The sequence below is a fragment of the Diceros bicornis genome, chromosome X, assembly GCF_020826845.1.
Source record: "Diceros bicornis minor isolate mBicDic1 chromosome X, mDicBic1.mat.cur, whole genome shotgun sequence".
NCBI classification, from domain to species: Eukaryota; Metazoa; Chordata; class Mammalia; order Perissodactyla; family Rhinocerotidae; genus Diceros; species Diceros bicornis.
Genome location: NC_080781.1, coordinates 118,749,017 through 118,769,080, shown reverse-complemented (window position 1 = coordinate 118,769,080; position 20,064 = coordinate 118,749,017). Strand labels below are relative to the sequence as shown.

Genomic DNA, 20,064 nt, shown 5'->3' with positions numbered 1-20,064 from the left:
CTGTTTGGTTCCGCCTTTAACTCCTCCCCTTTCTCTAGGGAAAGAAAGGGGTGTGCGCCACCCACACACCCAAACCCAAACGCCCATGGCTGTCCACAACTCCCCAAATGACTATCGCCCACTCTTTTGGAATCATTCTGACTTTGCCCACAGCATCTCCCTCCTGCCTTAAATGGAAATCATTCTAGTGCCCCCACCACTCTCCCTTCACCCTTTCTTCTGAATCTCAACCAATTACCTTGCTTTCCCTCCCTCTGCTTGTCCCACCTCCAACATATTTTTACTGACTTATTAATATAAAAACAAACAAAAAAACCTCTGTCAATACACAGTTTAAAGTTTTCCCATGGTTCCCCATCACCTAAGGCAAAAGTCCAAGCCACGCTCCTTGGCGTGGCCAGCAGGGCTCCTGCACCCTCCCTCCCCATCTGTCCCTTCCAGCTGCAGTGACACTGAAGTGGGTTGTAGTTTCCTGCACATACTATCCTCTTCTTTGTCTCCACGCCTTTGCTCATATTGTCCCTTCAGTTCAAAGACTCTTCCCTGCCACCCCTAATTCCTCTTTTTCTACTTCAGTGTCAACTAGACATCACCTCTCCCAGGTCTTTCCAACCACCCCAGTGCCCTTGCCCATCCCTTTGAGCCCCCAAAGCATCCTGGGCCTAGCTGAATTCTTGCACATACCACATGATTTTCATGACCTATTGACATGTCTGATTTCTTTTTTTTTTTTTGAGGAAGATTGGCCCTGTGCTAATATCTGTTGCCAATCTTCCCCTTTTTTCTTTTTTCTCCCCAAAGCCCCAGTACATAGTTGTGTGTCATAGATGTAGAGTTGTAGCTTTTCTATGTGGGACCCCGCCTCAGCATGGCTTGATGAGCGGGGAGTAGGTCCGCATCCAGGATCTGAACTGGCGAACCTCAGGCCGCCGAAGCGGAATGTGCAAACCTAACTGCTGTGCCACTGGGCCAGCCCCTGATTTCTTCCTTTTTTTTTTTTGTGAAGAAGATCACCCCTGAGCTAACATCCACACCAATCCTCCTCTTTTTGCTGAGGAAGACCAGCCCTAAGCTAACATCTAATGCCAATCCTCCTTTTTTTTTCCCTTTTTCTCTCCAAAGCCCCAGTAGATAGTTGTACATCCTAGTTGCACATCCTTCTAGTTGCTGTATGTGGGACGCGGCCTCAGCATGGCCAGACAAGCAGTGCATCGGTGTGCGCCCAGGATCCGAACCGGGGCCGCCAGTAGCGGAATGTGCGAACCTAACTGCTGTGCCCCTGGGCCAGCCCCTGATTTCTTAACTGCACATTTCCAACAGAGGATTGAGCTGAAATCAGTACTGTTATGGGTTTTTTTGGGAACCAGAGAAAGCAACTATTCCAGAGGACCTTGGGACCAGAATGTGGGGAAGTGAAGGCCAATGAGGAATATTAATACTTTGGCTCAAAGGGGACGATGCTCCTCCTCCTGGGAAGAGAGATCTGGGGCGAGGCCTGCTCCTGGGGCTCGAGCAAAGAGAGCAGCTCACAGTTCACTCTGGGGGATGGCTGGACTGCAGGCGGCCAGACACAGATCCCCTCACCTACACACTGACAAGGCTCTCTAGAGACTTAAGCCACAGCGAGAGGCCCTAAGAAAATAGCTTAAAATGGCCTCGTCCCTGGCTTGTCAAACATCCCCTTCCTCTCAAACAGTAACAGGTACATGCTGGAGCCTACAGTCAGAGGGAATCGTAGCTTCTACCAGTTTTTCAGAAGTTAGAGGAAAAACCGTAAAATGCAGGATGGACCTTCATAGTAGCTGGGTCTTAGGAAACCAGAACCACTGCACTGTGTGGGTGGGCAGAGGGGACACTGGCACAAAAGTGAGGGCAGTGATAAGACCATGCAGTCAGGTGCCTAAATGGGTGGCCCAGGGCAGGAAGGAGAGCCAGCAGGCAGATGATTTCCTTGAGTTCAAGAGGATCATTCCTCACAGCCACCTAAAAGAGGGCTCCTCCCTCTAGTTCTACTTCTATGGCAAACAAGGAATGCAGACACACACACACACACACACACACACACACACACACCCCAATGCAGGTATTCAATCCTCCCCGTCAGCCCACCCCCCAGGATTTGCCCCTGCCTTTCCTTTTCTTTCCAGATCATGCCCCAGTGACCCAAATGTCCCCTAGCCTCTCCACCTAGTCCTCATTCGTTGCACCCCTAAGGATCCAAAGCTGCAAAGGAGGATCAAGGGTTTCCCCAGTGACTTCATCCAGATGCCCATCTTCTTTAACCACAGAAAAGCCACAACGGGGAGAAGAGTAAAGAGAGACAGGAGACAGAAGCCCTGACACAGGTTTTTCAGTATGCAAGTGTTTTTGACTCCACAGCCAGTTGCTTAAAATGAAACATAAAGGGCAGCCAGAATACACACCCAAATGCAAAAAAGTAAACATAAAGTAAACCACACAATACTATGAACCCCAACAAAACCAGAAAATTAAAACCCAAAATCCCTCAACTTTATATATATATATATATATATATATATATTTTTTTTTTTTTTTTAAAAGGGAGAACAACTGTTCAAAACCAACTGGGCAGTATGGTGGGGGTGGGGAGCAGTCCTACAGAAGGGGGCCTAGAACTTCCCCCTGGGAACAAAGAACAAACACAACACAAAGAAAATAACCACCAATGCTCCCGCATGGTCAGGAGTCTCCAGAGAACAGATTGTCCCATCCTCAAACTGGCTTTTTTTTTTTGCCTTTTTTTTTGTCTTTTTTTTTTCCATTTTCTTCTTTTGTTGTTGTTGTTTTAGCACCTGTACAATAAAACTGTACCATCTCCAACCAGGGCCGGCCACAGTGAGGCCCTCCTGCCTTTGGATGGCACATACTCTCTACAAGGATTGTTCGGAAAAATAGCAATTGGTAGAAAAATAAGAACAAGAGTGGGAAAGATAACACCACGGGCGGGGGAGGGCGGGGACGGGGAAGCAGCCGGAGCTCTGCCCTCTGTCCCTCTCTCTCTCTGAACAAGCCCGGCACTGGAGGCCCGGAGGCCAGGAGAGAGGCCTGGCGTGGCCATACATTTGGCCCCAGGGCCCCAGGCACGAATGGAGCCTGGCTGGAGACCAGTATCCTGCCCTTGCCTAGGAAACAGCTGAGGCCTGGATTTCACATCTGGCAGTCAATCCCAGAGCCCACTGCAGATTCTAGAGGATGAAGGGCAGAGGGAGAAGGAGGGAGGAGAGAGAGGAGAGAGGAAAGGGGTGCTGCGATTCTGGCAAGGGGGAGAGATGGGGGGCAAGGGCTGGGAGCTGAGAGGCTCAGTATCCAGAGAGGGTGAGACCAGAACGGGGTGGGGTGGCTGGGGGTACCAGGGGGAAAGCTGCGAGAACAAACTCATACTGTGCACTGAGGGGAGCGGGGAAGAAAGCGTGAGGAGGGGGCAGCCTTACCCTTCAGGCCCAGTCTCAACTCTCCTCTATTGGAGTAATTCATTAACTCCTCACTCCCACAATCCTCCCCTCCCCGGTAAACACTAATCTCAGGATAGCGGGGCTGCTGCAAAGGGTAGGGGGGGCACGAAGGAGAAAAAATGGGGGGGGGGAGCACCAAAGCCTCGGGATTTACCCCCAACCCCCCAGCCCTGGGCCAGCACCAGCCAGCTTCATTAGTCACAAGTCAATGGCCCCCCACCCCCTCCCCAGTGCAGGCTGGGGGGGAAGCCTGGAAGTACTTTGTCAGAGGGGGGAGCAGCTCCAGAGCTTATCAAGAAAGACAAAGAAAGGAGGTGAAGAAAGTCCCTCAATACAACAAGCTGTCTCAAATCATCACAGTGATACAGACTTATCAGAAACCAATGAAACAATACAAATTAAATACTAATAAAATAAATACTATGGAAGACAGAAGAACACAGGGGAACGGAGGGGGCGCTCAGAGATTTGGGCTTTTCTCATTTCTCCTCCGGCCAGGCCGCGGCCACCCAGGGCCCAGGTTTGGTCTTGGTCATACCCAAGGAGGCCAGTCCAAGGGACCCTGGCACCACCTCCCACCACCCCTGGGACCTCTTGTCCTCAGACGTGGAGTTCAACTTTCCACCCCCATCACCAACCATGACAACAATGACGATGACAGGGAGAACTAATTGTAACCAAAAAGAAAAAAATCCAGTCACTAATGCTGGCATTGATAAGGCGGCTTCTTGTTGGTCCGTATTATTGCCTCATTCTGCAGTCTGGTGCTCGGCGGGGGGGACATGGGAGGTGGGGGAAGGGTGAACTCGGGAGGAGAAAGAAGAAAAGGGAGGGGCTGTTTCCCGGTCAACTGTTCCAAGGCTGGAACTCCACCTGGGACCCTAGGAGCCGAAGTAGCTCAGGCTCGTACCGCACCAGCTCCACAGTCTCAGAGGAGCCTGGGGCGGATCTGGCGTCCAGGCCTCCAGGCCTCTCGGAAGGGGTCAGCAGCTGACTGGAGGCCACCTGCCGGTGGAACTCAGCCTTGGGCAGGGTGGCGATTTCAAAGTGCGGGAACCGAGCCTGAAAGATCCTTGAGGAAAGCTTCAGCCTCTTCAGGACGTCGGTAAAGAGAAACCAGTTGCAGGGCCTGGAAAAGTGAGGCAAGACTGGTAGTTAGGAAAGGGGGCTTGGGGGAGGCGGTGTGGGCGCCGGGAGCACGCTGGAAGGGCCAGGAAGGTCAGTCTGGCTACCCTCCACTAAGCCATAGGCTCCTTGGGTGTAGCTGAGGCGAAAATGTTCTCCTGCCCCCTACACCAGCTGACCCAGCTTTCACCTAAATGGCATGCACTCAACCCATGACTGACCTCCTCCAAAAAGTGGGAACAGAAGGGAAAGGGGCCTTCCAGAACCAAAACTCTTAGCAGGCTTCCCCAGGCCTTCCCCACACCCGTGCCCTGGAATTGACCATCTGCTGGGACCAGTTCTTCTCTCCACCAACCCCCATCAGCCCCGTCTGGTTTCCCTTTCCTGTTCTCGCTCCTGCTTCCCCTGCCTCCTTGTTCTCCAAGATCTTCCCCAGCAGAGGGGGAGCCGTGGAGAAAGGCCTAAACTGCGGGTAATCCAAAAGGCATTTCTCTTTGGCTCTGGAATGCATTAGACAAGTTTTTTCTCCAGCGGCAGCACCATCGTTTCTGCAGGGCCAGAGCTCACATTACAGCCAGTCTGACTTTGCTGAGCACACCCGACTGGGCGGCAGCCTGGGGACAGCTGGGAGGGGTGCTGGAGAGGCCAGTCATGGGCCAAACTCTTGCTTTGACTAAACCAGGAAGAAACGCTGCATCCCCATGTTAGTGGTCCCTGTTTCCAAGGCTTTCCTTCCTTGCCATTCCACTGTCCCACTTCCCGCCTTTGCCACTTTTGGATTGGACTAGATTGCATCAGCCTCCTAACTGGTTTCTCTCTGCCAAGACTCACTCTTCTGCACCTCCACCCACCCTTATTGGATCCTCTGTTACTATTAGTTTTCTAAAAAGAAAATCTGACCTTCTTGCTCGCTCCCTAAACAGCTTTCAATGGATCCCCAGTACCTCCAGAAAAATACTCCAAATTCTTTAGCATGATATTATGTAACACCTTCCAAACATGATCCCATCCCACCTCTTCAGCCCAATCTCCACCCAATCTCACACACACACACTGTGTCCCCTACCCTGCCAAGTGCCAGCCATTCGATGAAGGACTAGCCCTACTTCTTGAACTTGTAGTTCCCGGGGCCTGTGCTCGTGACACACCCTCCATCCTCCTCTCCTCTCTGGCCCAGCTCAGACGTCAGATCCCCCGTGAAGCCTTCCCCCTATGTAACTGGTTGCTTGTCCTATCTTCAATGGTCTCATGGCACTTGGTTCATAGCCCTATTATAATACTTATAACAGAGCCCACTTCGGAAAGGATACAAAAGAAACGTAAACTGTGGTTCTCTCTGTGGTGTAGAAATGGGGGCTTGGGGTGGACTGGAACTTTTCTTTTTCTTTTTTTGTAAGACTTTATTTTATTTTTTTTATAATTTTTATTTTATTTATTTATTTATTTTTTTGTGAGGAAGATCAGCCCTGAGCTAACATCCATGCTAATCCTCCTCTTTTTGCTGAGGAAGACCGGCTCTGAGCTAACATCTATTGCCAATCCTCCTCCTTCCCCCGCCCCAAAGCCCCAGTAGATAGTTGTATGTCATAGTTGCACATCCTTCTAGTTGCTGTATGTGGGACGCTGCCTCAGCATGGCCAGACAAGCGGTGCATCCATGCGCACCCGGGATCTGAATCCGGGCCGCCAGTAGCAGAGCACATGTACTTAATCGCTAAGCCACGGGGCCGGCCCAGGAACTTTTATTTTTCACTTGACACCCTTCTGAACTGTTTGAGTTTCTTGCAATAATAAATCTGCATAGGACATCTGGTCTTTTATTAAGAGTATACTTGTCTATATCCTCCACTAGACTGGAGATTCTTTGAAGGCCAGAGCTGTATTCCAGCCCTCAGGGTTGGACCTGGTGCAACTGCTTAAGACATGTTTATGGGATTGGATGTTCTGTACAGCGCCTAAAACTTCTACCCAGACCCACAATCTTTATCCCTAATATGCAACATTTCTTCCAAATGAGAGCAAACTCTGTCATCTCACGCAATCAGGGAATGGAGTGTTCTGTGTTAAGAGAAAGGAACCATAGATACCATACACTTGGACCATCACTTTCAAAGAATAGAAAAAACCCTCAGAACATCAACACTGGTGATCAGAATTCAGTTTTGCTTTGAGGATTCAGAAGGCACTTCTCAACCTCACAGGGCCTCAGAGTCATCATTCTACACCCTCCCTCCTTCTTGAAAAACATAAATTTTCACATCATGCTGCAGCCGTGGGGAAGGGCAGATTCAGAAGAGGTGATGGAGGAGGGAACATCAGGGAAACCAGCTTTGCAGGTACCAAGCTCTCAACCGAAAACCTGCCTGCTGCCTAGCTCGCTGAGTGGCACGCAGCCCTCCATTACCCCATGTTCTGTCCACACTTAGAGCACGCTACCCTGGTCCTTTTAGTGCCTGGGGCCCTAGATCCTGTTTCAGAGAAGGAGGTGCTGAATACTTTGGAGGAATTAATTAACTGTGCAATACTATATCCCAGGGGCCCAGCCCAGCCCTCAGGGATCAGCTTATGCCCAGAAGAATAAGGACCAAAAGCCCCTGAAACTTGATCGCTACTAGTGTCATCATATAGGCTATTGTTATTCTTATCAGGCCATGGGAGAACGGATGCAAAGAAACTGAGGTCCAGTGGTTAGAGTCGTCACCTGAGGAGCTCACATGAAGGGATCCTAATCCATTGTCGCCCCTCTCTGTCATGTGCGATTCATGTGCTTTCACTTTTTTAAAAAATAGGGTCTGGTATTTAAAAAATAGGTATCAAAGAAAAAGTATCCTTAAAAGGGTTTGCAAAGGTATTTGAAATATGTGAAGACACCAAGAAGAAGAAAAGACTGAATGAAGGAGGCTAAGAACAAAAGGATGATTCATCCTGCATCCCCCGAACCAGCACTGCCACACGCTGCCATACGGTGAAACTCGACAAGAACCACGGCCCTGCAGGCTGTCGAACTCCCTTCTGAATCATCAAATAAAGATTAAATTGGGTTCAGTCTCATGTTAAGTGTCAGGTATACTCTAGTCTCTGAAAATTGGTGATCCCCATTATAATAGACACGGTAATCTTAGGTGAGAGCGCCCGTGCCATCATCTCGCCAACATTAGGGCTACGAGAAACCAGCCTGTGGATTACTTAAGGACCCCAGTGGCCCCATAGCTATGGCAACCATATGCCCCAGCTTTTCCAAGAAACTTAATTTCAAATATTCTGTCTGGCTGTCCCCAGAAACCACAGAAATGTTTCAGAGATTCTAATAGTTCATCAGCCCAAATATCTCCCAGATCATCTCTTACACCAAAGAACAGTGCAAAGATCCTTCAGAGTCAATCTAGATTTGGGGTTTGGGAAATACATACAGTCAATACATCTAGAGCTTATAGCCTCTATTCTGAATGTAACTAATCTAGGCTGCAAAGTCAGGCTGGCCTTGGTCATATATTATCTTTCCTAGGCTCCAGCATTTGTTCTCCAGGTCTCAGCTTCCTTCTGGAGAACTCTACCCTTCCCAGGGAGGTGGGCCAGGGTTGCCAGGATCCTGGCACTTAGTCCCTATAGATGTCTCAGACACTCACCCGCGGGACACTGACACTTGGAGGTTGTAGCAAGGGAGAAGAGGCTTGTCTGAGAGCTCAAACATAAAATCATCCTCTTCCACATCATCTCCTTCTTGATCGGAGCTCCCAGGAGGATTATGTAGGAGGTCACAGGCAAACCCATCCTTTTCCTCTGTAAGGAAAGCACACAGGGAATTAGGATTTAGCTACATGCACAAAACTGAAGAACAGAAATGCTCCAACAAGATAAAGGGGCATGATTAGGAGATAAACAACAAGCCCACAGACCCCTGGTCGGGGCCAAGGTTCGCTACCCCCTGGCTCATAGCCTTAGGAGGGCATGTGAAAGTTCTAGCCCTGGAAGATCATGTTTTGTGGCCAGAGATTCATTAACCTCCTCCACAGTCCAACTGGAAAAAAGCAAGCTGAGGTGAAGGATGAGCTGCTCAGCTGTTGGAGATGGAAGCCTGAAGCTCCTACCAGCAGTCAAAGGCAAGGTAAAAACACCTGCCCTTTGCTGCCCACGGCATTCCCAAACTGCCCGACTGCCTGCTGGGGTCCCCAGAAGCCCGAAGGGGGCTCACCCTTCCCTTCCCCAGACATAACTTTGGGCGTGGCTTGTTTCAGTCCATCCCAACCTCCTCTTGCTCCCACTTCCCCCGAGCTTAGGGGTGGGCGCCTCCCTCAATGTGAGCCCCTGGCCTAATTAGTGAATGCTAGATGACTGCCACAAATCAAGATTCCCAGCTATCCCAAGAGAGGCAAGCTTGGGCCAGACGGCTGAGGGCTCGGGCAGCAGCTATCTCAGAAATTGTGTGCATCAGGGGGGCGGGGTAGGGAGGGAATGGTAGCTGTCAGATGAGGGGCTGGGTCCCTCTCGAGTGTGAGCAATATCAGAACAGGTGACAAGCGCACGGGGGCTTCTGGCAGGGTTAGGATAAAGCAAGGGAGGAGAAAGGGACCTTGGAAGAGGGAGAATAAAAAAAAAATACCCAGAGTCGGGAGTAGTAGAGGGCTAATGAAGGATGGCTTTGTCCAAATCAGTGGCATCTACTAGTTTAGGCCAATGAATTCTAGGTCTGGGGGAAGCATGGGCTTGGGTTTGGGCTGAAAGGGTCTGTAAGCTACTAACAGGTGAAGAAGGGCTACCTCCACAGTGTGACTCCTGTCTTTGAGAAGAACCAGTAAACCCAAAGCAAATCCCACAGCTTGAAGCCATGGAAAAGGGTGGGAAGAATCCCACTTAAAGCTTACCCAACACAGAACTGCTGTAAAAGTCCCAGGATACACCAGGATCACCCTCTGCCCGGCCCTGAAGATCCGAGAGGTGATCTGATGAAAGAAGAGGAGGCAGTGAGGCAAGGAGGGTAGGCTGGAGAAGGAATCTGGAAGCAAAGTACATCCATATGGGGCTAGGAGAATGGGAGAAGGGAAGGAAGGACCACAAGAGGGGCCGGGAGTGACCAGAGAGAGATACACTTCCTGCTGTCAATCAGAGCTTGCAAACCAGCAGCCAGAAGCCAAATCTAGCCCACTGACCGCCAGGAGTTTGGCCCAGTGTTTTAAACCAAAAACAAAACAAAACAAAACAAAAAACTTAATTAACATCCATTATTTTAAAATTGAGAGATTTCACTTAAAAATCCAGATTTCCAACTTTTCTTGAAAAAAATATCAGAAGATCTGGCAACACTGCGTTCACATTCCTGCATGTCAACAGTTGGCTGGAGGGAAAGGCGACATGTGTGTTCTCCAATTTAACAGTCCCCACCCAGCCTGTTCTGCTCTCTTACATGATCAGCCTGCAAGCATTTAGGTCTGAGATCCCTGCTTTAAATGGTGTAGGGAATTATGCTGCAAGCAGAATCCTAGACCTATCCCAGGATTTTAATTCCCTGCTGGTCACAACGTTCATATATCCAGTCACCATCTCTCCAAAGTAAGATAAGGAAGCATAATTCCTTCTGTTTCATCTTTGAAAACCATGGGGGAGATGGCCAAGTTTATCCTCATGAAAACCTTTTGCTTCCACTCCTAGGTATATACCCCAAAGAATTGAAAATAGGTGTTCAAACAAAAACTTATACACGAACGTTCATAGCAGCTCTATTCACAATAGGCAAAAAGTGGAAACAACTCAAATGTCATTTAGCTGATGAAGGCATAAACAAAATGTGGTATATCCACACAATGGAATATTACTCAGCCATAAGGAGAAATGAAGTGCTGATGCATGCTACAACGTGGATGAACCTTTTTTTGTGTGTGTGAGGAAGATCAACCCTGAGCTAACATGCATGCCAATCCTACTCTTTTTGCTGAGGGAAGACTGTCCCTGGGCTAACATCTGTGCCTATCGTCCTCCACTTTATATGGGATGCCGCCACAGCATGGCCTGACAAGCGGTGCCTCGGTGTGTGCCCGGGATCCGAACCCAGGCCGCCAGCAGCAGAGCATGCGCACTTAACTGCTACGCCATGGGGCCCACCCTGGATAAACCTTGAAAACATTATGCTAAGAGAAAGAAGCCAGAGACAAAAGGCTACATAGTGTATGACTCCATGTATATGAAATATCCAGAAAAGGCAAATCTATAGAGACAGAAAGCAGACTGGTGGTTGGGAGGGAACGGGAAGTGACTGCCTACGGGGCACACGGTTTCCTTTTGAGGTGATGAAAAAGTTCTGAAACTCGATCGTGGTGATGGTTGCACAACATGGTGAATGTACTTAACATCACTCAACTGTACACTTTAAAAAGTTTAAAATAGTAAAATTTATGTTACAAGTATTTCACCACAATAACAAAATGTAAACCACCTTTTGCTTGCTTGATCTGAGGACAGCCATCAGGTCAGCCCTTAGTTTCCTTGTTTCCTAGCTAAGCATCATCTGGGAGAATTGTTTCACCTCTCAGCCCCACGTGGACAAAAAGCAGGTTTTCACGACAAATTCAACTGTGTCATCTGTGGGCACATGGCCCAGCAGTTGCCAATATGCCAACTAGTACAGTTGGCAAGTTGGCTACAGTTACACCTAGCTGTGTATGGCTGCCACTGGCCATCAAGTGACACCTGGGCAACAGGACAGGAGAGAGTCCAAAGCGCACAAATGAGGTGAAGGTGCCCCCTGAAAACCAAATCCCAGGAGGAAGCTGGCAGCCACTCTTAAAGGAATGGAGCTAGTTTCCCCCACTGGAAGGCACTAGCACACTCCAATATAGCTTCCCTTTGGGTCACATGGCCTCTCAGCAAAAATGCCTATTAGCTGTCATGAGCTACTGAAGAAGTCATTTTTTAGCATCCTTCTAGGAGATGGAGGGTTTCTTCTGGTAGGAGAAGGCAGTCAGAGAGAAGCTTTCAAAGTAATGGCTGAGCAGCTAGAGTGGAAAACCTTCAGTCACGTACATCAGATCTTTTGTGCATTCCATGAAAAAACCCTGAAGTCACGGCTGCCAGCTTATGTGCTCTCTTCTGTACCCTGTGGCACTTGAGAGTTGGAAGTAGTTTCTTCCAAAAGCATCTGTCACCTAGGTAGGTGTCTATTCTGTGCCTAGCCCTGTGCTAGGTGTCCTGGGAGATAAAGGAATGAGATTGTGAGTTCCCAAAAGGCAGGGATCACATCTATCTTTTTCATCATTGTCTCCCCAGTACCTAAGCCCAGGTGGCTGGCACACAGTAGGAGCATAATAAATATATGGGGAAGAAAGGGAGGGAGGGAGGAATTACCAGGCGAGACTACAAAGTAATGTGCCTGTTGAACCAGCATGGCGAAACATATGCATTCAAGTGACTGCTGTCCCCCCAAAGAGGTCACATGAGGATTCCATCAGAGCAGCCCCAGGGGCTCATCTCTAGGAACTGCCATCAGAACCCTCGCCACGTTCCTCTAATTCTCCTCACTGACAGCAAATCTTTGTCATTTGCAGGTGAATTTGCCTTTTTGAGATGACCAAAAGTCAATTGGCATGAGCAAAGATGCAAAAGTCAGGAAAGGCTCATGAGTGGCACACAGAAGAAACTCCAAGATTTGCTTGATGGTGCAGCTTCCTCATAGGTCTTCATACACAGTCAGAATGAAGGGTGACTTCCCTTTTCCTTGCTTCTCCCTTGCCCCTCCCACAACTTTCAGTCCTTACTCGATCCTTCCCTTCAGAAAGTACCCTCAGCCCAGCACTCCCGCTCCTAAGTACATATCCAAAAGAACTGAAGACTGGTACTCAAACAAACACTTGTACACGCATGTTCACGGCAGCGCTAGTCACAATTGCCAAAAGGCGGACACAACCCCAATGTCCATCTACTGATGCATGGATAGAGAAAATGTTGTCTATCCATACAACGAGATAGTATTCAGCCTTAAAAAGGAAGGAAGGACTGATACATGCTACCATATGAACCGGCGTTAACAACATGATACCATGTGAAAGAAGTCAGACACAGAAGGCCCTGTATTGTATGACATTTCATTTATAGGAAATGTCCAGAATGGGCAAATCCATAGAGACAGAAAGCAGACAGGTGGTTGCCAGGGGCTGGGGGGAGAAAGGAATGGAGGGCAACTGCTTAATGGGCACAAGGTTTCATTTTGGTGTTATGAAAATGTTTTGGAACTAGATAAAGGTGGTGGTTATACAACATTGTGAATGCATTAAATGCCACTGAATTGTTCACTTTTAAATGGTTAATTTTATGTGAATTTTGCCTCAATAAAAAAAAATTTTATAAGTGCTCAAATGTGAGCAGTCACCCTGGTAATCAGAGTTTCTCTATTTCCCAGAGCCCCATGATCCCCCTCCCCATCTCCTCCAACCAAGTCACCAGCTGAGGGACATGAAAGGAGAGAAAAACAAAAAACAAGCAGTCTTCGACATGGGGTCATATGGCAGAGGTCTCCTCAGGAAAAACAAAAACCTGTGATTCAGTGACCTCAAGTGGTCAATTGCTAACCCTTTCATCAGAGCAAGGAAAGGCAATCCCGATACTGTCTCCGATGCCCCAAACTGTGACAACCCACAGCCCCCATGTTCTTTCCGACACCAGAGGAAAAAGGAGTCTGTTTTCCCTTGGCTAGCTTCGATATAGCTCTTTTCGTCAAGGGGTCAAAGGCAGAGCAGTCACATGCCTGCCTGTAATTTGTCCCAAGGAGGAGGTCTTCCAAAGGTCTCTGGGAGGGTTTGGATGGCTTGGTGCTCCAAGTCCGAGGACGAGACAGAGAGCCATCCGTCTGCCCTCCAGTATTCAGCACTGTACCTGAAACCTAACAGGTGCTCAATAAATGCATGGATGAATGAAGGAGTGCCATGACATCCTTCACGATCTCAGGAGAAACAGGCCTCACTTTAAGCCAACCCAATATAGGAAAATCCCCATTTACAACCCAGACGAATTACCAGCATCTTCTGCTTTACAAAAGGATTCACTACAGGATACCTGTAAATAGTGACATTCCTTTGTATTTAAAAGAGGATTTGCGGGCCAGCCCCGTGGCTTAGTGGTTAAGTGCACGTGCTCCACTGCTGGCAGCCCGGGTTCGGATCCCGGGCGCGCACCGACGCACTGCTTCTCCGGCCATGCTGAGACCGCATCCCACATACAGCAACTAGAAGGATGTGCAGCTATGACATACAACTATCTACTGGGGCTTTGGGGGGGAAAAATAAATAAATAAAATCTTTAAAAGAGGATTTGATTCCCAGACTTTTCCAGAACAGGGGCCTTGCACAAAGTGAGGGGAGTTCTATACAAGGTGCAACCCTGATGCTCTTGCTCTTTTTCACTTGCAGAAAATGGAGCCCTTTGCACCCTACAGGGATGCGCCTTCATTTTCTGCCCAATGGGATCTCCACTAGGGGAGGAAGAAGACAATTAATCTGTGGAGAGTCTGATCAGGCAAATGCTTGGGGATGAAAACCAAAAAGCTTTAAATACCTCAGCCAGACAGGCAAGGTAAAAAAAAATCCAGAAGTCCATGCAAATACAGCCAGGTGTAGGGGTTGGGGGGTGGGGCAGTGGAAGGGACCACCTCCCCAACCTCCAACCTCATGGTCTTCTTGCAGCCTCTATACCACTCTACCCAGTGGTTCCTTGAGATTTGGAGGCGGGGAGGCGTACGGGGATGAAAAAAGAGAAATACTCGGTTCAAGGCATCAAAAAAGCCCATGATGGGGGCCAGCTCCGTGGCATAGCGGTTAAGTGCGCACGCTCCGCTGCTGGGGGCCCGGGTTTGGATCTCGGGCACGCACCAACGCACCGCTTGCCAGGCCATGCTGTGGTGGCGTCCCACATAAAATGGAGGAAGATGGGCACGGATGTTAGCTCAGAGCCAGTCGTCCTCAGCAAAAAGAGGAGGAGTGGCATGGATGTGAGCTCAGGGCTGATCTTCCTCACACACACACAAAAAAAGCCCACGATGATGGTTGCACAACATTGTGAATGTACTAAATGCCACTGAATTGTTCACTTCAAAATGGTCTTATAGGTGCATTTCATCTCAATTTAAAAAAAGGGCCCTGACTTTGCCTTCTCGTCCCCCCAAAACAGCCTTTGGGCGCAAGTCTCCCCTCCTGGGAGCCTGTTGACTCCTGCCAGTGCCTGCCTCCCTGGGTTGTCAGGCCAAGGTCCTAGTCTGACTTGCGACCACTTTCCCTAACAGCCAGGTGGAGTTCTGCCTTTAATTGCCACTTCCTATTTGCATGGAAAAGAAGTGGCCCAGTTTTCACACTCCTTTAAGCTCCTGGCCCCCATTATGAAGCTATAGCTCCGTGCCCATAAAGTTGAGAACCAGTGTCAAGATTTGAATGAAGGTGTTCAGCCTGGACAGGCTAGGAAGTGCCAGAATTAAGAAAAGTCTTCTCTTGATTCTGCAACACAGACTGGCATTCGAGTTAGTTTAAGGAGGTGTCAAAAGGCTGGCTAGTACTGGGATGAGTTAACAGAAACAAGAAGAGAGAAAAACATGTTTATTTCTAATTTTTTAACTACTTAAAATGGTTTCAATATTCAAACTCTTTTGGGAGTTTGGAGAAGGGATCGAGGAAGTAGAGTTTGTCTGCTGACTAAGGTGGTCAGATAGCTTTATTCAGACCCTGAGAGCCCCAAGACCCTCAGGAGGGCAGTCTCTAGCCCAAAGAGGCCCCTGGATTAGACCTGTTGCTCAGAGACAGAGCTTCACGTGGAGCTTTTATCATGTTTAGGTGCTCGGGGTGTTCATCTGTGCCACCTTTTCCAGGTAATCAAGGGGAGTGCAGAGGTGCGTGTGTATGTGAGACAGAGTGCATGCGGCGCATGGTATGTGGCAGGAGGCCACGAATGGTGGCTTGCCCCGAGCCCTGCACCCCAGTGATGGTTCAGCTCATCTCTGGCCCAGGACAAATGACTGAATGAGCATCCCAAAGCTGCTCTGCCCCTCAAGGACAGGGGCTTGGGACCCCAGAGCTGGGGGGAAGGACAAGGCAGTCCTTCTGCCCCTAGCCAGAGAGAGGCTGGGTCTGGCTGTGAGGCCTGAGGCCTGTACATGGTAACCGCAGGGTTTAGTCAGCTTGACTGGGGACTGGACAGAGGCTGGCTGAGCAGGAGTCAAGGCCTCCCTCAGCGGCCTCCCATTGCTCTCCCTCCAGCTTTTATTAGTATGAAGGTGGTGCTTCCCACCCAGTCCTCCTTCCATTGGGACCTTTAGTTCAGGTTCCTTTGTTTCTTCCTTCATCATCAGCTACTTAGTTAACCTTTGTTTGATAAACAAATGAGCTCCTGGGTGGGAGCCCAGAACTGTAACTCTGGTGGCGGGGTGTGCGGTTCCAGACTGACTGGGGCCAATGCCCAGGTGAGAGGGAGTGGCCTTGGGCAAATCCCTGGTCCTGTGGGCTCCCAATCTGAGAGGGGTCCTACCACAAACATTGAAGCCTCCAAGAGGGATCAGTGATACAACTCCCAGCTGCTCCATCCATAGCTCAGGCAGTCTGAAGAAGTAACTACCAGAACAAGGGCCAAGCTGTGACGTCACTAAGGAGGCGGGGTTCCTTTATTTGGAGGTCAAGGCTGAGGATATTCCCACTGAGCATGCCCAAGCTACACTCTACACTCCCCTCCTTCCCACCTCCCCACTGCCCAACTCAGTAGAGCTACCTAACTGCGGACAAACAGCTGCCATCTGCTAATGAGAAAATAAATGTGTGTTGGCTTGCGGCCCTTGCCATAGGCCTGAACACCAGACACTTTTCCAGAGGGGCAGGTGAGGGAGGAGGAAGAGAAAGGAACAGGGGGACACAGAGGGAACATCACAGTTACCACAGGCACGGCCTGTGAGGAATACAGTGTTGGGAGGGGTTCCAAAGGTTCCGCTTTGATCACCAACAAGGAGAAAGGGCAAAAACAAAAGCAAAACGCTAAGAGTCACTTCTTTGCAACTGACATCCCATTCAAAGCACAGGTCAACCCATTTTGCCCCCAACTAAATCTATTTAGCAGAGCTGCTGTCCCACAAGGAGGCCTACCCCACGAACCGAGCTAGGGAAATGGGTTCGCCCAGGCTACCAGGGCCCTGGAGAGGATGCACGCAATGTGGACACTCGTAGCACAAGGACAAGAAGAAGCGGACCTTTGTGCTTGTCTAAGTACACAGAGATTTCTGAGCCGCTTGAAGGAAAGCCTGTGAAGAGGGCTGATGCCCCTCAGGGGAGCTGTTTGAGATGGGGGCAGATAAAGAATATCTCCTCAGGAGTTCTGGAACCAGAGGCCAGCCCCAAGGACGAGGGCTTCGAGTCTGGGCTGTGCTTACCACTGAGAAAGCGCTTCATGGTGTCGCTGCTGGCCAGCTTCATGGCCGTCTGCCCCGAGTAGGTGGCCAGCGTGGGGTCTGCCCCATAGGACAGCAAGAGCCAGATGGTCTCCAGGTTGTCGTTGACCACTGCATCATGAACCGGCCTGCAGAGGAGACACGGGGTGAGGACAACAGGGCCTAAGGGGGAATCTGGGGGTCTAGATCTCAGGCTACCTCATTAGAGAAGTGTAAAATGAGATGACCCCAGTGTAATATGGGTAAGGTTTAGGGTAGGGGAACCACCTCTGGCCTGCACTCTCTGTTACATCTTCCCACCTCCTTCTCCTCTGTCTGTGCCTCTGTCTCCTCCCTCCAATTTCTCTCCCTTATGGTCCCCCCAACATCTTGGGACAGTCCCTAGGGCACAATGGAACTCCACTGGTAGCTCTGGAGTTTGGGAGAGAATGGGCCTCTGACCCCGGATAAACTTAAATCGGATGCTGAGGGGTAAGAACGGAAGGACGTGGATGACCGCCCCAGAGCAGGGATGAACAGAGTGGCTAAACACACCAGGTGGTGGCCAAGCAGAGCCTGCAGCCTTTGACCCAAGGTCCCCCACGTGGTAAACAGCTCATGTCTCAATTTTGCCCAGCAAGTAGGCCCTCTGGTAGAGCAGAGGAGAAAGGGTGCAGCTTCTTTAAGACACAGCAGGCATCTTTTTTCAAAGTATATAAAGAATCAAATCTCGGATAGTACTCTAAGGTCAGCCTTCTAGTTCCTAAAGCCCAAGATTCTGCCTGAGACAGGTGCAGAGGGAAGCCTGACTGGTCTTCCTGTTGAAGCTGCATCTGATGGGAAGATCCCTAGACAACCCCAGCCTCCCCTTAGTCACCAGCATGGACTGGCCAGCCAGGAACTCATGCACTCGTGTCCTAAGCCAGTTCTCTCTTCAGTCTGCAGCTGTCTTCCCGAAATGCCTCCTGACAAGGGTTCTCTGCAACTTGCAGCCTGGCATGCTGCAAAGGCCCAGACTGGGGCAAGTTCTCTCGAGTGAGGGGCTGAGCTGGCAGGGTGGGGGAGCAGCCTTCTTGCCTTGTGCCATCCTGTGCGCTGCAGTTCACATTGGCCCCGTGCTCCAGCAAGATGTTCAGGATGTCGGTCCAGCCCCGGGAGCAGGCCTCATGCAGGGCCGTGTAGCCGGCATTGTCGCGGTGATTCACATCTTCACTGTCTTTCTGGAGGCAGTAGAGAACAACGTCCTGTGGGGACAGGAATAGCTCCATAAGCAAAGAGAGGCCTCATTCTTGAAATCACCCCGGTTAGGTTCGAAGCTCTCCAAATGTCCAGAGAATCTCACAGCCTGTCCTTTATTCCGGGGACTGACAAGCAAGTCTCAAATCTTTTGTCAACGAAGTCAGTCCTGAGCTGCCATCGCCAGGGCCTCAGTTCTGGGCTGTTTCCTCTGCAGTGGGGAGACATTTCTTATAACCAAGAACGCTCATCTGCCCACCCAGAGCACAAACCCTCAGGCCTCGAGTCCCTGAGCACTGCTTCCCTAGTCTGGGGCTTCGTGAGAGAAATGCGACACGCGGTAGCAAGCACAGCCTCTGATGGTAATTCAAGAACAAGGAAGAAAGAATTGGTTTAAGTACTATCCGTAGATGCTGGTTTTAATTGTTTTAAGTACCATCCCTGGATGTTTATCCCAGGGCAGCCAGTTCCAGCTTTTCCCTCAAACCAGGACTGTTACTGGTATGATCCAGTGTGGCCATTCATCTATGCAGAAATGCCTAGCTTCCCTGGCTGAGACAACAGGACCAGAGGCGGGACTCCGGGCCTAGAAGCACTCTAGCTAGTTTGGGATGAAGCTGGTGAATAAACCGAGGAGGAGGGGAGAAGTAGCCCCTCTTCTGAGGGGAAGAGGCCAGCAGCAGCCCTCTCCCAGGCCCTGGCAAGATGGGCCGCTCAGCCGTCCTGACTGACAGCTAGCTCACAGGCTGGCTAGCTAGAGCGTGTGTGTGAGTGTGTGTATGCCTGTGATGGGGATGCTGCCTCCTGGATACAGGAACTGTCCTGCTGCCTGTACCTAGGAGAGCGCACGGCCCCCTACCCTCCTCACCAACACCAATGCGCATGTTCGCCCCTTCCCCCAGGCCCCAGGCTCCCTCTCTCCCTCCCTCCCTCTCGTGACAGGCTGCCCAACCTGCTCCTGCCCTGTCCTGGTTGGTTCTTCTATGGTTTCCTGTTTGCTGGTTTGGCCCCAGGTAAAAGAAAATGAACCTTGAGGGCAGGGGTTGGTCACCTTTTTCTTTAGATCTCCCTTGGCAGCTATCTGGACCCCCACACTGTGTGCTCAAGAAAGATGGGTGGCTTGCCGGTGAGACACTATCAAGGCAGCTCTCCTGTGCCCACCAGCCTGGCTAGGAGTGTGGCTGTCTTTAAATGAGTCGGTTATAGATATCGGAAGCCTTAAAAAAAGAGGGCCTACTCTGTAACCCAGCAGCTCCACCCTTAAGAGCAAATCCTGAGCAAAGAATCGGTGTGGCAGGCAAAGATACACGGTCAAAGAGTTCATATCAACAAAAATGCCCAACCACGTAATTTGATGATGGTGAATGAGTCAGGCTTCCACCCCTATCCTGGCACGTGGGAATCAAAAAGACCTTGGGGTGAATTAGGACTCGTAAATATGTAGTAGTTAAGTGATCCTGGACACATCACTTCACATTGCTAAGTCTTGATTTTCTCACCTGTAAAATGGGGCTAATAAAACCTACCTCCACAGGCTTATGGTGAAGATGAAATGATATGAAGTAATCAGAGCTCTTAACATGACAAAAGAGGTGCTCAACAAAGGCCAGCTCCCTGGCCTGCCTTCTTTCCGATCCATGGGGAAGCAGTATATGGGGGGGTTAGCCCTGCCCTGGCCCTCCAGCACACTCCTGACCCCTCTGCCCCGAAGCGGAAAGGAGGGGAAGCTGGAGGAGGATATGATGAGTGAGCAGTGATCAGCCCTGTTCCTCTCTGAGTAGGGGAGCCACTGCATAGCAAAATTTAAGACAACATAAAAACCCCAAAATCCCGTTTCTGGCCTAGGAACGCA

At 50.0% G+C, this 20,064-nt stretch overlaps 1 protein-coding gene across 5 annotated transcripts in view; it reads right to left on the bottom strand.

Moving 5' to 3' along the window:
* Nucleotides 1–3,693: 3,693 nt before the first annotated feature.
* Nucleotides 3,694–20,064, bottom strand: part of BCORL1 (BCL6 corepressor like 1) — a 59,777-nt gene continuing 43,406 nt past the window's right edge. For all 5 annotated transcript variants that reach the window (XM_058536701.1, XM_058536705.1, XM_058536703.1 and 2 more), the window contains 5 exons: nucleotides 18,054–18,220; nucleotides 16,980–17,125; nucleotides 9,460–9,537; nucleotides 8,224–8,377; nucleotides 3,694–4,602 (listed from right to left, as the gene is read on the bottom strand). In XM_058536701.1, the coding sequence (XP_058392684.1) occupies nucleotides 4,320–4,602; nucleotides 8,224–8,377; nucleotides 9,460–9,537; nucleotides 16,980–17,125; nucleotides 18,054–18,220 (828 nt within the window). In that variant the 3' untranslated portion in view covers nucleotides 3,694–4,319. The remainder of the gene's footprint in view (nucleotides 4,603–8,223; nucleotides 8,378–9,459; nucleotides 9,538–16,979; nucleotides 17,126–18,053; nucleotides 18,221–20,064) is intronic.